Source organism: Plodia interpunctella, chromosome 11, assembly GCF_027563975.2.
Source record: "Plodia interpunctella isolate USDA-ARS_2022_Savannah chromosome 11, ilPloInte3.2, whole genome shotgun sequence".
NCBI lineage: Eukaryota > Metazoa > Arthropoda > Insecta > Lepidoptera > Pyralidae > Plodia > Plodia interpunctella.
The window spans coordinates 3,703,354-3,720,997 of NC_071304.1; the positions used below are offsets into that span (position 1 = coordinate 3,703,354).

At 36.3% G+C, this 17,644-nt stretch overlaps 2 protein-coding genes across 4 annotated transcripts in view; one reads left to right on the forward strand and one right to left on the reverse strand.

The window, feature by feature from the left end:
- The first annotated feature begins 72 nt into the window (after nt 1-72).
- Nucleotides 73-5,447, forward strand: PGS1 (Phosphatidylglycerophosphate synthase 1). Its single transcript, XM_053752005.1, has 7 exons — nt 73-787; nt 1,068-1,223; nt 1,633-1,844; nt 2,238-2,308; nt 2,560-2,655; nt 2,885-3,011; nt 3,429-5,447. The coding sequence occupies exons 1-7, from the start codon at nt 193-195 to the stop codon at nt 3,552-3,554; spliced, it is 1,383 nt and encodes a 460-aa protein (XP_053607980.1). The 5' UTR covers nt 73-192; the 3' UTR covers nt 3,555-5,447.
- Nucleotides 4,469-17,644, reverse strand: part of stet (stem cell tumor) — a 92,375-nt gene continuing 79,199 nt past the window's right edge. The window contains exons 1-6 of one of the 3 annotated variants that reach the window (XM_053752004.2): nt 16,677-16,956; nt 11,407-11,519; nt 10,145-10,262; nt 8,232-8,417; nt 7,202-7,474; nt 4,469-6,201 (exon numbers count right to left, since the gene is read on the reverse strand). In XM_053752004.2, coding sequence (XP_053607979.1) covers nt 5,959-6,201; nt 7,202-7,474; nt 8,232-8,417; nt 10,145-10,262; nt 11,407-11,519 — 933 coding nt within the window. In that variant the 5' untranslated portion in view covers nt 16,677-16,956 and the 3' untranslated portion in view covers nt 4,469-5,958. Of the gene's footprint in view, nt 6,202-7,201; nt 7,475-8,231; nt 8,418-10,144; nt 10,263-11,406; nt 11,520-16,676; nt 16,957-17,644 lie in introns of those variants that run through there. The other 2 variants (XM_053752002.1, XM_053752003.1) reach the window with 2 other exon arrangements.

Consider the following 17,644-nt stretch of genomic DNA (forward strand, 5'->3'; position numbering starts at 1 on the left):
TGATCATTGCCAAAAACAAAATAAAAAGACAATATCTATAGCTATTGACAGTTAAAGTTGAGTTCACGATTATTTACCCGCGTAGACGGACAATCGAATCGAACTACGCAAGAGTGACTGAGCGAGATATATTTTTAATTTATTATTTTATTATATCTTTTTGAAAAGAAAGATTTTTAAATTTACAGTTTAATGATGGTGTTTAACGGAAATCTATCGATGAGATTTAAGCCAGCCGAATTACACCATTTTAATTGGTTGTTCGGCGTAGCCCCATGTTTCCCACTTAGAGCTTCAAAAATCAACATAATTATAGATCCTACAAAGTTCTACGATACTCTGTGTGAAAGATTTAAAAACGCTAGTCGTAGAATTTCTGTTGCTAGCTTGTATATTGGCACGGGGGATATGGAACAAAAGTTGTTGCATACAACTAAGGAAAATGTAGTTGTAAAGAAAATGAAGTTTAGTGTTATTCTTGACTACCAGCGGGGAACGCGTGGGGAAGTGAATTCAAAGAGTTTATTACAAGAGTTTCTAGATGTAGCCCCTGAACAGTGTAACATCTCATTGTACCAAACTCCACGCTTACATGGATCTTGGTCAAAAGCTTTGCCATCACGCTATAATGAATTGGTTGGTCTTCAACATATGAAACTGTACATAGCAGATGACTCAGTGCTATTAAGTGGTGCAAACTGTTCCAATGATTATTTCCAGCAGCGCCAGGATAGATATGTTGAGATAGTGGACCCAGATCTTGCAAATTTTTATTGCGAACTTATAGGTATGATGACTGTAAGTTGTTATTGATTTTTAGTTTGACTATTTTATTATTCTTATTTCATTGTTTTGACATTATTACAGAATGAAAAGCGAAATAATCCATTATGTCCAGTGAACCATTAATAGATGTTAGTTTACATGTATTAGTCTTGTTTTATTTTCATACCTTTTTTTTCGGCACATAGTCACAACCATTATTAGTATAATTTATGTCACATACATATGTTGTTGGTTATACATAGTCAATGATAGAGGCTAATATGCCATTACTTTATTCTCAGATGCAGTTAGCGTATATAGTAAAAAGTGTACAAAAGATGGCACAATATGCAACAGTCAGTATTCTAAGCAGCAGATGGTGAAAGAAATGAATAAAGTTGTGTCAAACCACATTGAGAAATGGACAGCTGCTCAGGAGGTCAAGTTCAGAGCAGATGGTAAGTTAAGGTCTATAATAATATGATTTAAGTAATTCTATGTCAGTTTTAATTTGATAACCTCGGTGGTGCAGTGGTAAAGTGCTTACCCCTGAACCAAGAGCTACCGGGTTCGATCCCCGGTCGGGTCATGATGGAAAATGATCTTTTTCTGATTGGCCTGGGTCTTGGATGTTTATCTATATATGTATTTGTTATAAAAAATAGTATCGTTGAGTTAGTATCCCATAACACAAGTCTCGAACTTACTTTGAGGCTAGCTCAATCTGTGTGATTTGTCCTATTTATTATTTGAATTTGATTCCATTATTTTTTTATTAACTTGTGGTGTTCCATTGCTAGGCAAATGCCATTTATTATAAATGCTGGATATTAAAATTTAATAAAAACTGTGTAACTTCTTTATAAGGACATGCCGATACCTGGATATTCCCTCTCATACAAATGGGAGAATTCAACATCACTCAGGATGAGCAAGTGACAAAAAGACTGCTTGAGTCAGCGCCACCCAACTCAAAGTTAAAATTGGCGACAGGATATTTTAATCTAACTGACCAATATGCAAATACTTTGCTGAAGGATTGTAAAGGAAACATAAGTCTCTTAATGGCACATCCAAATGTAGGTATTAGATCTTTATTCATACAGATATATGACAGACAAGTCCCTAGTTTAGGATACTGGCCTAAATGGCAGGTGAAGGAAAAGTACCAACACCATTCTTACATATAATCAAAAACAGTCCTCTGCTGCATCTCTCTGTCTGTTTATGATAAACTTAAAAACTACTTGCTCGTATTTTCACGTAGTTTTCACCAATAGGTAGTGTGATTCCTGAGGAAGGTTTAGGTATATTTTATTATGTTTTAACCTAAGCGAAGACGGGACGGGCCGTTGGTATTCATAGTATTCAAATAAAATATTTATAATCAATATGATATGATGTCTGGTAAATTACATGTGACAAAACTTAATACCCTAACAATAAGCTAATAATGACTGAAATATTTTCAGGCTAATGGTTTCTTGGGTGCTGCCGGTCCAGCTGGCGGCATACCACATGCATACTCCTTGATAGCTCGAAAGTAAGATAATAAAAACCTTATCATTGTATGAAATTTTGATATTACACAAGGGTCAAATGATCAGACTAAAGTCACAGGGCCATCTTTAAAATCCATGGGGAGGCCTATATCCAGTAGTGTAATGAAGTAAATTCACCATATGTAAGCATGTCCTAAAATATATATTTTTCGATATTTCCTATCTGGATGGTTCATGGGTGTATCTACTGTAAAGTGGGAAGTTATTACATTTACACTTCTTTCTATTGCAGGTTTTGGCAAAGAATATTGGATTCTAAACAAACAGACAGAATTCAGTTGTTGGAGTATGAGAGACCTGGCTGGACATTTCATGCTAAAGGACTGTGGTAAGTCAACAGTAACCCAATAGAAGTAATTGATCTTTAAACGGGCTCCACACCATCCGCAGCGGATTCGACATACATTACTGATTTTTCATTGCGCTAAATAATATCACTCACATACTGTCTGAGTTCTGCGATAGTAGTAGGTAGTTTTTTTGGGATTTGTTTTACAAATTAAAGCCAATGTTTTATATGTGCATAAACCTATGTATAAATAAAGTTGTTCCCCTAGGTACTACCCGGCGGGTAGCGGCGTGCCGTGGGGCACGCTGGTGGGGTCGGCCAACCTCGGCCAGCGCTCCGTGCGCCGCGACCTCGAGGCGCAGGCCGCCATCTTTACTGTCTCCAGGGACTTACAGGTGCGCTGCTAATAATAATACATCGTTTCTTTTCAGTACAAAATAAACATCCATATATACATAAAATAACTCATATTTCCATCTTCCCGCTTATATTAGAAGTTGTGAAAAAAATTAGAAGATTTGGCTATGATTTTACAACCCGCCGCCCGACTGACGTCAACCCTCTTTGGAAATGCTATTGTTGCCTATCAGTTGCTACCTTAGCTGACTCGTACGACAACCAGAGGAGTATATGGAGTAGTCCTATTCTAGGGCGGGGCCATACGTAAAATAACATCACTACTACAGTCGCCCATTTCGTAAAAATGTAACTTATAATTTTTTCATATTACTTATTGCAAACTTGATAAGAAAAAGTATCTATTTTAACTTAGTAGTCATGTCGCATAAACTAATAGCAAAATAATGTTCTAGGAAAGACTTCACGAAGAATGTTCTCAGCTCCACATTTACGCGACGGAGTGTGGCGAGGAGCTGCAGAATCGGAAAACGCCCCTGTGGGTCCGGGCGACTGTCGGCCTCTTTAGGAGTTACTTTTAAACCCCCTAGCTAACTAATAGTCAATCATGTAGAACTATGTCACAATCGGGAGTAATGACAGCGAATTCGTCGCTAGAGGTGTTGGTTTTGTGCAGTTGTCATAGATGGGTTTACGCTCTGTATTTATTTTTCCAAAAAGTCAGTCTATTTGCTTAAGCGACCAATGTAGGTTTGCGCTTCATTTGGGCAACCCATTTGTGGCTGCTGTAAGTATATTGTACGCTTAGACAGAGAAACCTATAGACTTCGGTTTATATTTCGATTCGTTCATAAACGAGACTTAGGAATACACTAGAAACTGGGTAAAACGCTAATATATTTTGTTCCACATCTGTCACGTCTGCCGCTTTGTATGAGTCGGGAAGTATGCAAATCGTTCTCATTTGACTACGGTAGTCGTCTTTAGTTTTCTTTTCCTTTGGTTATGCGCAAGCCCAAAGCCAATGCGCGAAACGTCAATATTTTGTTTTAAAATCGTAAAAAACACTAACCTTGTTTTGCAACAAGTACGCCCCTAGCCTCGAATTCGCTGGCATTTAACGCTTAAAAGTAGTCTCTTATTCAAATAACACAGGTTCGTTCAAAGAATTGCAGTGAGAAATAATTTTTTTTTATGAGTTATGAACAATACGATTCCTTAATTTATTAGAATATGGCGTTAATAATGTTTTTGAGAGGGCAACACGTGTGAGAACAAGACGTAAATAGCAGCTTCGTTATTTATAATATGTGGTAGAGTGTGAATGGTTTTTGCTTGGATATAGTGTGTAGTTATAACAAATATATTGTTGAATTTTACCGCGTTAAAATTAATAAATTTATACTTAAGTTATTATACTCCCGTTTTTATTGTATGGCATGCATATCCTGTATAAGTTTGGTATAGGTTTGTGGTGAATTGACAAAAGCAGGTATAATTTTCGAATCACTTTTAATCATAATCATTCTTAGTTTTCATTCATATAATCGCATAATTATTATTTCGATTCACACTTAAAATAATTTTAAAATAAATTAATGAAAAACACTCTGTAATAATTTATACAAAAATCAGTCGTGACATTATTTGATTAGAATTAAATTATACATACAATCAAATTTACAATAATAGGAATCAGGCACATTATTAATATAATATCTATTCTAGTGAGTTCCAGTTAACTGATTAAAAAATAAATCGTGGTCCAGTCGGTACGGACGAGTGTGCATTTCAACTTAAAATCAAATAATACAATTTCCATCAATCGCACAGAAACCTAATCACTTTGAGCATCATTAACAATAAAAAAATATGTAATTGCAATTGAGCACTTTGCACAACATTACTTACATTAATCATGTTAAAATCAATATTGAGGCATACTTAAAGTATTCATTCTGAGCAATCATTTAATAAAATTCTATTAAATCGGCTCAAATCAAATATAAAATGAGAGAAAGTTTACCACCATTCAAGCATAGATGACTTTTATCCTAATCTTTGGTGTGCTGGGCATAACTACGCTGCCTTTTGGTCTAAATGTTATGTTGCTAGGATTATTGTTGTGACGAATTTTGTAATATATAGAACTAATACCGAAATCTTTTCAGTTCACTTTTGTTATACCGGTTTTGTTCAAACAAGATTCATCAACATTACATTTAGCCTAAAGTTTACACGGAACATATACTGTGTTTGTGTCGCGGTTTCGCCATCATTAGACTACGGACGCAGACAGTAGGTACAAAAATAGTTCACCTATTAAATACAATTAATACTACTTAACAATTAAGTATCGCGAGGAGGCCTCAAACAAACGAAACAGCATACATTTATGCTACAATACAACAAGGCAAAATCGATAAACTTCACATACTTTGATGCGAGATTTACAATTATAAAAAAAAAACAAAGATTCATAAATCTTCTCACTGGAATAGGCATGATACACGATGTGTAAAACTGGCTACAAGCCTCCTCTCTAACTATAACGCTACTTACGCGAATCACACTAAGGTAAATTGACTAGGCGTGGTAGGTCGCAGTGGTTGCATGAACACCTGGCCTTACGCTTTGACTACTCGACTATCGGACATCGATATTCTCAGACGTGTACTATTGAAATATTTGAATTAATTATTTGTGGGGTTGGATGTCACACCATACTTGCATAAATACGCTTATCAGTCCATATAAATTGATTAGAACAACTTTTTACTTTTAATATGCTGCTATGATTAATTTCACCATAATTATTGAGCTGCATTGATATTACAATTAAAAAATTTGGTTTTCTAAAATATCGATTCCTACCGACATATTGAGCGTATTCATACAAGGATGTAACACAGTTTAAAACTCAGTGATTGGGTTGTGTAGATCAAAGCCCAAGTCCAGTCGTTTGGCAGTCGTCGCGTTGTCAGGTCAAAAGCCGGCGACGTCGGGCGGCGGGTCAGGGGGCATGTAGTGGAGCTCGTCCACGGGCCCGCTGAACACGTTATATAATACGGCGAACAGCGTGCAGGCCGCGTACGCGCCCAGGGCAGCCCACCACAGCAGCCGCTCCCACAGCCGCTGCTGCGCGTGCTTCAGCACCAGCAGCCCGATGGTGAGGCCGGCGAGGGCGCCCGCCACGTGCGCCGCGTACGACACCGGCGGCGCTTCCTGCTTCAACAATAATCTATCGTTAGGCATTTGTTTGGAACACCCATTTATTTATTAGTTTCAATTTTAATATTACATTTCATTATGCAAGATTAGGTACAACTGAATACTAATCATTGTCTGCCAGTTTACCCTTGGGGCAGTTTCTTCTGATGAAATCTGTGTTACATATTATGGCAGCTCCCTCTCTACAGGAAGCAGATATAACTAGTTGCGATGCAAATTCGATATTATCATGGCGTTTTCTGGTTTGCAAAAGTGCACAAATTTTTAATACTTTTAAATGTGTCTCAAGTAAGGTGCCTATCTTAAATTAGACTAGTTAATAGCAACACATTTATTCATTTGAATTTGTCGAACTATGGTTACCATTATTTATCACAGCTGGCCTGGGTTTCTTTGGCAAATCGCCGTAACCACGACCTAAATTATACGTCTACCGTCTGTGATGTGACATAGATTTCAATAATAGAATAGACAATGACCGTCAAATGGCAAACGAAAATAATTTTATTATCATATCTTTGACAGTGTGACGCATTTAATTCTATTATTGTCTTTAAATAAATTTAAACTTTCCACGATTAGAGATGAGATATAAATAGGAAACATATACTGATTTATTATCTATATGCAGCACTTGTTGTGTCCTGTGACTTCGCTCCCATAGTAATTTCTGGGTTCTGGATACCCCATAGTCTTCCCCATTAATCAGCAGGGCACAACTAGTCTATACCGGCTCCACGCTATCGGAAATTAGACAGTTTCCGGCGTTATTGCATAGTTTGAATGTGAGTTTTTTACCAGCAATGTACGTCGAAATGCCAAAAATTCCACAACCGCAACAGTTTTTAACTAACAGTTTTTTTAACTAACAGTTATATACGGTTCTTTGTTTTATGGCAAATTATTTACAGTTGACAAATAAATTTATTAGTAACTGCTTCAGATGATATATGGAGCCGACATTAGTACATACAGATAATGACGATGGCGTACTCACCTTGGTATATCTAGCATGAATAGCGAAGCCGACGTCGCAGGATGCGACGGCGAGCGCCGCCACGAGCCGCACAGCGCCATATCGCATCGCGTGGAAGTTTAGCAATGCGTTTGCCAAATGCGCCGCAAGCAAAGCGTACACTCCGCCCGAAGCACCCGCCAGGCATACGTCCGGGTCTAGCACTGAGGCTGCCAACGAACCCCCTAACACTCCAGCGAGGTACACCGCGCCGCAACGCAGCGCCCCGTGCACCATCTCAAGCGGTAGACCCACCTGCGAAAGAAATATTCTTGTTGTAAAGGGGTTCAAGTACAGTCTCTTTATTGTGTACAAAACGGATTTTTAACCAAATACATTTCCTGCCATTGATTTTCTATTAGTTTTTGATAATCAAGATTGGAAAAACGCTTTCTTTTAGTTTTCTCTTTACAGACTGTAAAGCAAAGTCTGTGCCAGGCGTCATGAAAATGTGGAAAAGATGAAATACGTATAGTAATATTACTATATATAAAACACTCATAATCCAATATTACAAGATCGCGGTGTTTATACCATCTTATATTTTTTAAAATAAATTTTGCCAGTCTTCTAAAGCAAGGCCTTGTTTGACCTATCAGCTATCGATTGATTCTACTCATTTGGCTGCTTCGATTATTTATTTCCGTGCATTGTCTGTAATCAGGCCTTGGCCTTCCAGCAAGAGGTAAATGTTATAATTTCGTTCAGGGGCGTAATAGACATGCTAAGGCCATGTAGCTGTTTTATGGAACTGCACTGGCATGGTCTGTATCTGAAACCTACATCATTACACGAAATAACAGAATTTTAATTTTCTATCGGTGTAGATAATTTTGAACACAACTTTTATGGCAAATGGTAATCTGTGAATGAACCATGTACTAATCGCACGGACAAATCTTGGCTTGATCTGTGACTGAGAGGTAAGATTTAAATGAGTACAACTACTCTGTGGCTAATCTCTTCTCCTAATCTCTCGTTGTATCTGAAAGTCCACCCTTAAAAAACTTACCGCGAGCTGAACCAAGAGGTTGAAGGCGAGATGCAGCCAGCCGGCGTGGACAACGCTGTAGGTGAAGAACCGCCAGAACTCCCGGCGCCGGTCCGGCCGGTAAACTAGCGGCGAGTCCACCGGAACCGGCCCCGCCGCCGCCGCCATCCCGCTCGACCCTGATGCGTACCACGCGAACACTCCCAGCTGAAGACAATATACTTATTAATATCTCGGTATATATCTAGTTCTATTAACTACATTGCCAGCCGTCGAATAGTACTTGTTCTTTATAAAATGTTATATTTAGAAAATATTCTATAATATATTATTAATAGGAAGGAGAAGTCTTACCATCCATAGACCATTCAACTTTATGGCATTATGGCCTGTCAATCTAACCTAAAGCCAGACTTTTTTGTCTTTTCGATCTCGCTTATAGATTTTTATGTTTGGTATGTAAGTACCTAGGTAAGTAGTTACATTTTGAACGGCTTATACCTTCAATATGCCTTCAATGTTCAATTAGCAGATGCGAATCTACTGCACGTAAATAATCGCTTCGCAAAATTCAAAGAATGCTAAGATAACTTGCAGTGAGAACCTATCTGAATTTTATGCTTTTCAATACTTAACATGCCTAACAATTTTCTATTAGGCTATTATTTGGTATGTTTATGATATGGGTAATGATTTACCCAGTTAGTTAATATGTTTTCCTTATTTATTAATAACGCAAGAAGAAATACAGTTGAACCCGTTCATTTACTCCGAATAACTGTAACTAAATTGTAGCGTAAGCACTTATTGTTTGCAGCTTATCGCGTAGTTTGTACAATTAATGACGTCTAATTTAATTATTTAAAGGGAAAACCGTTAGTATTGAGTTCCATGTAAAGAGGACCATAGCGCTTTGCGAATTCGTGCGTTTAGGGGTATCTTGGTGAATCAATGTGTGACGGACCAATAACGCAGTGCTGGCCCTAGTTTTAGAAAAGCACAAAGGGGAAAGATATTATAAAAAATAATTATTTTGACCCTTCCTGGATACCATACATTTAATTACATTGTACTTAATTACAAATTAATTTAATTGGTTTGTCCATAATTTTCCTATGTTTATATTAAATTTTTCAGTTTGTACAATGGTTTGTCTTATATTCTGTCATTTGACAATATATGTACATTTTAAATAAACGCCGGATTAAAATGGGATACAGGGCTTAACATCTCACTAGCAATAAGGGATCAAAAACAAACTAGGGTCAGTCGCCGGCTATTGGCTAGGGCCGGCCAAATGTAGGTGTCTGTCGTGCGCAAGCGCAAGCACATGCGTGCGTGCGCGATTGTTATGATTCACGTAAACCGCTTGTTTGCACGGATGTGAAATCCACTATTAACAATTTTAATTGACTGAGGCAACTAGAGCGGGGACTCAGCGGTACGTGCAGTAGAAAGTGATGTGCTCTGTACGGTTTTAGCGTTGTATTCATTGTCTACATCTAATTCGAACCAAGCCTAGTAAGGCATGCTACTAATTGGAAACGCTAAGATTAATGAAACATTTAATACTGGCAACTGCATTGGAAATGAATCATAAAATGATCATATACCTAGCTAGATTACTGCTATAGAAAATAAACAATACTTGCTCGCTCATCTATTTAGAAAGTAGAAAATGTACCCATGATGTAAATAAATTTCTACAATTTAGGATGAATTTTCCACTTAAACCAAAATCAAACCTACGTTTTAGTACTAGCATTTCCATCGATAAATTACACGTAGGTATATAATAAACCAGAATATTTTGTGAATGTAGAAGTCTAGAATGGTCATAATAGGCCATTTTCTTTATTGAGAATTGACTAAGGACCTTTTCTAGAATGGATATTTCACAGTACAGTTGAAGACGATGGTGAATGAAGCCTCACCTCTAGAAAGGTAACGCAGATGATGAAGAGGGGCGGGGGACAGCACGTGTACCGCTCCTGATAGTACTTGCGCTCCCGCTCCTCCGGGAGAACCTCCATCGCCACCAGGTGCACCATCCTGGAAACAAACATACTGTCAACATATCTAAAAAGATGCTGGTCAAAATATGGAAAAGCTGTAGCTTAATCACCTTAACCACCTTTAGGCTAAGCTTCACCACCCTCGTGTGGCAAGTCAAAAGTTGCGAAACTTGAAAGACGCGTTTAGCTATACCAGAGTACTCTTTGGTGGAATTGAGATTAATCTGTAGGTTATTTGCTAGCCTATCGCTTATGACAACAAGATCTCCAGTTTTACAATCTGTGCAGCGGAGAAGCAGCTGCCATATTTTGTTTTTCTTTTGCTCCTAGCATGGAAGGATCAAGGATTAGTTTAGTTAGTAAAAAATCACTATGAAATAATGTTTTTCATAGTGCGCTTGGAAAGTTCCATAACATATTGTTGGAAGTGTACGTGTCTACCTACGTGACGGGTAAATAACGTTAGATAGCGCTAATTAGCCATGAATTTAGTAAGGTTGATACACAGTTGACTGTACCTACTTCGACAGTAGAAACCGCTTATATCGTGTAGTAACGATAGCAACAGATACATTTCATGTTCGGATTTTATTTGTTTATTGGGGTAAGGTAACCAAACTGTTCCCCTTCGGCAGCTTTGAAAACGTTAGTGTGTAGCATTGTGGTGTAGCAAGACAAATTACTCCCCTACGTCAAAACTGTAAGCCACAAAATGGTAAGCAATTTATCAACTTACTTTCACGTTATTTTGGCCTCTATAAAAGCAATTTAATTATTTTATTATACGACAGCACACCACATGTCACTGTGACACGACAAGTGAACATAAAAAATATTTTTAGCTACGTCAATCGATATCAGAGATTGGTTTCAATTATTCTAAAAACACGAAACAATTTTGTAAAAAATATCACAAGCCATTTGGTTACATTAGTTTCAGAATTTTGAGCGTTAAATTGATATCACTGTATATTGTGCCTGCCCTGCATGGTCCTAATAAAGTTTGACAGATAAATAAGTTACGACATTCCTACTTGATTTGAAATCTATCAATAGTAAAATAATGACCTTATAATTTTGGTGTATGTGTTTTCAATTCAGCTGGAGTTAATCCGATACTTTTTACATAGAGTGTGGGAGGGACAAGGGATGGATAGAGAGAGAGAGAGAAGAGTAAGTACCTGGCAAATAGTGTGGGGTCTTCGAGCAGCAGGTGGAAGTCGTTTTCGGAGCTGACCTCGCGGTCCCGCTGGTGCACCGCGCATCTATAGCTGCGTGTGCGCTTGCCGCTCATCTGAAACAATACAGTAACTTTTATTATGCAGACCATACATATCGCAAAATGATAGAACTATGGCTGGTTTTTCATTAGGTTAATACAAGCTCTCACACAAACTATGCATTGTTTATGCATTCGCGCGGGATTTGAGTTTTTAAATATTAAAATAAAAGTTGAACCAAAATAGAGATTATTCTAGGAGTTTCTATTTACGAATTGAACTTGCTACTAGGGAAATGAAAATGCATACTGCACTGAATGATTCTATTCATTAATTTCTCTAGTAGCAATTTTATTACAAAATATGTAATAACAGACAGACAAACGCGGCGGCTTTGTTTTACAATATATGTAAAGATGTATGCGTATGTAAATAAGAGGAATTGTCATAAGTGTCGGCTATTTAAAATAGGATTTATGTGTCGCGGCGATTTGGCCCGCGGCCAGCTATCGACCAGCCCCTCAGCCGCCCTTGAGTCACCCCAACTTAGACGGTCAGGTTACCTAACATACCAACCAACCCTGGCACTTCTAGAGCACATACAGTTGTTATAAACGTTTGCTGAATTTACCCTTATGGTATTTATCCTCACCCTTATGGTAAGGATAAATAGAATATGTGTATTAGTTTATATAGTTGATAAAACCTGGAGGCTGCGTTTCAAGGCGAATGTTAAACAGATTAGTCCATACTGCTTGACCTTCTCCTTTTTTTGGAAGTAGGTTGAAAAGGTAGGTAGGTAATACATTTATCTACAAACTTTGTATGTATAGTACCTTATATGGTATGTATAGGTATGTGACATTATAAGCATAGGTTTATTCGAGATCATAAATCGGTTTTATTCCTGACCACACCTTTATGAGATCATTTTATGAATACTTATCACCAAGGCTCTCAATATTAAAATATTGTCATTTGCAACAGCTTTGAATATAATATACAGGAATAAGACAGCAGTTTGATAAATAAAAAATATGCACATTGAATGCAATGTTTTCTTATAAGAAAGTAAAAATGGAATCATTTCTGTTGTTGTGCGTGTTAAATAGGTATGTAAGAACATAACAAAAAAAACGAAATTTTCGAAGCTCACGGTACAGGGGTCTAACTCGCACTTGACCGGTTTTTTTAGTATCTTTTATTATCTGTCTGATTCTGTAAATCTAAGTTTTCTTTATAAAAGAACAATAATCATTCACCGGAAAATGGAGAACTCTAAACTTAGATAGGGCAATGGCTAAAGCCGCGCGGCGCGGGTGGGCGTCTCAGCACCCGCGATAGCAGACAACTGCATTGTCTTTACAGTCGTTCAACTCGGCTTCCCACGAGACGGCGAAAATGTCCAATGCCAAAAAATACGAATAGCCTAGACGCCGGCGCAGACGTCTGCTAAATCGGGCTCTGTAGCGTCGCCGAGCGAGTTTGATATGCTTGGGACTGTGTCGCTGATTTATTAAAGAAATTAGAGAAAAATCAATTTTTTCTTCTCATTCTATTACCTACTAATTATCGTCGAGTCAGACAGATCCTCGTAGCATTTGATTGTTTATTCCTAGCAATAAGGAAGGTGGTGGCAGCTACGTTGTCCAAATTCTTTGCAATATTTTTCCTGATTTTACAAAGATTTAAACGGCTTTTTTAAATACCTAAGTGAACAAGGATTATCTACCTACAATACCATTACATTACATAAGTGCGACCAAAGATCTTGATCCTTGTACTGAGAAGTTGTAATACTTTTTTATTAAGCAGTAGGTAAGAAACTACTAGGCTATTGATATAATACTTATATGAGAAATGAGTAATTTTACAATGAGTTTTCACGGGGCGCTCCGCTAGTCAGGCGCCAGTGGGTGCGGTGGCGGCTCGGCGTGGGCGCCGCGTGACTCACGCCGACATCCGACACGTCCGATACGTATCCGGAACCACTAACTAGACACTATTGCCATTGCCCGTCAAACCAGCGCGAGCCTACGCGACACCATATTTATTTTAATAACTCTTAATATAATTCGTCGTATTTGTTTTTAAATCATGATTACAGATTTGATGAAGTTATTTTGAAATCACGTTATTATTTAAACGGACACTCAGAACAGTCTATGAACACAATGCACAGCGTACATAGTTTAGGTAGGTATTTTTGTCAAATATTTATCTACCCATCCTAGATACGATTGCTCCACATCATTGTGGCAATTTAATTTGTTAACCAATACGTGGCCAATACTGTATTGAACGTATTTCTTGACCATGTCTAAAATGTGAAATATCTTATGTATATATCTATGTAATTTCGTACGATCGATACATTAATGGATGGGGCAATATAAAAATGGGTAAATGATGATGATGATGGATGTCTGGAATGATGAGTCATATCAATATTACTCAGTGGGATGAAAACTAGATTATTTTTACACTCCAACTTAGAACCCAATATAATAGACAAATAGTACGTGTTCCATGCGTACCTATATGGGCGCTGATTTATTGGTCGGTGACTTATGGACACCTACGCTTGATTCCATTGCGGGTTTATGAATGGATGGGAGTATAATTGATTTCCTTACGTAGTTCATTCACTTATTTATTCATATTCATACATACCAGTTATTGATGATCTTAGGGTTATAATCAAATAGTCTGAAATATAAACTTAAAACTGAGAATGTGAGCGAGATTGAGAAAAAAAATCACGTTAAAATCTCTTTATTCAGTGTTACGTTTGTGGCTGCTTTCGCTGCAATGCGATGAATAATTAATTCTTCGAAAGAATCAGCGTCTATTGGCGGGGTTTTTTATATCTAAATCTAGCATATTAATGTTAGATGTAGTGTGGCAGAGTGATGTTCGCGGCACGTGAACGCTGGGAGCGTTCCCACGCACCCACCTCCGCACCATTATGTTCTAATCTCTTGTAGTCTCTTTCCATTATTACGATGCCGTGAAAGTACGCCATACGTTTTGCAAGCGGGAAGTAAGATATATATAATCTATTATATCTCTGTCTGTCTTTTAGAACTTTTTACGGCTAAATAATGTAATGTATGCAGATTGTAATCTTTCGTGAAATATTTGGCCAGCAGTTAGCAGGTTTTAGAGTTTACTTTACATTTTTAAATTGTACTATACAAGTTACAAATTTGAACTTAATTGTACTTTAAGGTTATAATTCGTATAACAAAGTACATGCTCAGGTAACATGTAATTTATAATATGGCAGAAAATTTACAAAATAGTTTTAAGTTGTAGATCTAAAATTTTTGGGATTGCACATATATTTTGCATATGGTAGACAAATTTCTACAGGTTCCACTGTGTATCAGAACTTTACAATTTTGAAGCTAGATCTAATAAGTAACAAGAAATTCAGTAATATTTAAAAAGTGTGCCAACAAGTAGTAGATGAACTGTAGAATACACATGATGACGATGATGACATTGATGACGATGAGCATATGAATGATTTATTATTGCGAGACTATTCTTATTAAACTAAATAAAACTCTTCTAAATCAAAGCCATGCTAAAACCTACGCTTAACATAAACTGATACGTTATGTTATTGTAACTTGCAATCTCAACAAATACAATCTACGAATTTTTGGCATACATGAAAACATTTTATTAAAGATTATTATATTAAATTATATTCATGCTTTGCATGTTATGAACAATACGTGCATGAGATTTTTAATGAGTAAAATTCTTATAAAATTGTAAGGTTTTATAAATCACTAGTGAACTGCTTTTATTGTCGTCAGATAGATCTTGTTGCATTCAACGTGGGACAAAAAGACCATGTCAGTGCTGGAAACCCTTGAGGAGTTCTCTTGTTGGGAGCCGATCCTGGGTGCATAATCGGGTCATGGTTATCATAATAAATTCAACTCTGTAGGATAAGTAGAAGTAGGTGAAATTTAACTACATAGCAAGATTTGATTACAGACATACAAACATCGGGACAGGTGAAACTACATGACAGCTTATAAAAAAACATAATATATTTTCCTCTTTATAAAATTATCGATCTGTAATATTTATAAATAAAGCAAGTGTGTTATAATAAATAAAAAATATGGACAATCAGGGATTTGTTTCGGTCATCCTTGAAATTGTAATAGGAATAATAATAAAAAATAAAGTATAGTTCGAAACTTCTGTTATAAGATACTAACTTAACGTTGCTATATTAAAGGTTATATTTCATACATCTTTAAAAGATAAGATGCATACCTAAAAGTATTATTATTGTTTAAATTGATTCACATTATTATAATGTCATAGATTACATCATCATCATATCTATAGATATGATAGATACATCTAGCGCCCCGAGATTTTGCTCCTGTGGGAATATCAGAATAAAAAAATAAAAAAACATTATTCCATGTGCTAATCTAGGTTATATTAGCATATCAAACATCAAAATTTGTGCAGTAATGTAGATATATACCAACATACCTACATACATCTCTTACCTTGATCAGATAGTAGAAGTAAGATAGGATTAGTGAGACAGGACATAATTTTTATTCACAATTCTAATTATTTTAAGGCCTTTTAGTTTATCTATTTTTAGAATTCAACAACAAAAAATGGATTACAAAATATTTCTCAAAACAATTGCAATGTGCTTTATAAAGCTAATGACTAATTTGGTAGGAAAATATTAACTTCAAAAAAATATTTCAAAATTGTTTGGCATTTAAAATACCTATCAACAATATTGTCCCTAAAACCTTATCCCATTAGGTTCCTCAAAATTGCATTCGGTTTGTGTAAATTCACTCTAGTTAACTCAAGTATCAACTCTATTTGGTCGGGGTTGGACTAAAATAGTAAACTCTTGATTTGTCAATTTTTTGTAGCCCGGAGGATAATGTAAAGAAGGTGAATGCCATGCCACATAGGTAAACGAAAATATATAATCGGGAAATATTCAATATGATTATAGTATAAAACATTACAAAGTAATTACATAAAACTCAACATTGATTTATAAAAAACTGTGGCGGCTGCCGGACTACAATATTCTAACCTCATTTCGTGACTTTTCTAAATTAGGTACGGAAGTACCGAAAATACCTGAATAATAATTTGATAATAATACCTAACTATATTGTTATTGATAACAAGTAATAAATAAAAATTAATAAACATACCCATCATTTCTGAAGTTTATAATTGTCACTTAGCGATAATTATTTTGCTTGTGTAGGTAAGTGCTCTATAAAACAAACACTGCACTAAAGGTAAGTCACAAATATTAATTCTTCACTGTATTGTAGGATTTGTTGTAAGTATTTACATAATTAGAATTTTTGTTAAATATCGTTACGTTATTGAATACGCGAGCGTAATCAGCTGTGCGGAGAGAATAAGTTTGAAACACACTACTCTCTGGGTTGCCCGACGCAGACTGACGTTTTGTTCCGTTCCGCTCGTTCGTTTTCGCCTCCTCTCTTTTGACTCGGCCACGGTCGGTTCGGTCGGTGCGGTGCGGTGAGCTGTTTTTTTGCGGCTTGATGAAGGGTGGTTTGGTTTTGCTTTGGTTCCGTTTCCGAAACTTGATATGCAGTACTGCTACTTATTTATTATTAATTGTATATATATTTACTAGCATGGTTTAATTAGAACTTGTTCTAATAATAGTGCTATTTGTTGAAATATATCAAAAGTTACTTAGACCTATCTCACTAGAGAATTTTATTTTTATTTTATTTTATTCTAGGAAGAGGATATTATGACTTCAGAATATGAATCTTATTTTAAGATTACTACAAAAATAAACTAGAATCGTACAAATAAATTAATCTATGAAAGACTAAAGAATTTAAGTTTTTAAAATTAGCATTCTAAAACCATAGATTGTTCGCCAGATGATTAATAGGTAGTAAGTTTTATTAGAAGTAATTTTTTTCTCTGTTATATTTCCTATGGTTTCGGAGTAAGTTGGGTAAGTTACACCTTTCCCACGTTATTCGTACATTTCGCTAACAATTGTTTCACGATATGAATAGATAATACGGACATCTGTTGGCCATGTGGCAGGGTTGGGCTCATTGTGGGATTGTTCGAAATTATTATTAAGTACCTACCTATTTGTCTATAATTTGCATCAGGTGTACCT

Coding starts and splice junctions, on each gene's coding strand:
- PGS1 (XM_053752005.1), top strand. CDS start 193: ATGATGGTGTTTAACGGAAATCTATCGATGAGATTTAAGCCAGCCGAA. Junction 1,224..1,632: donor GGTCAAGTTCAGAGCAGATG/GTAAGTTAAGGT, acceptor CTTCTTTATAAG/GACATGCCGATACCTGGATA. Junction 1,845..2,237: donor TCTTAATGGCACATCCAAAT/GTAGGTATTAGA, acceptor AAATATTTTCAG/GCTAATGGTTTCTTGGGTGC.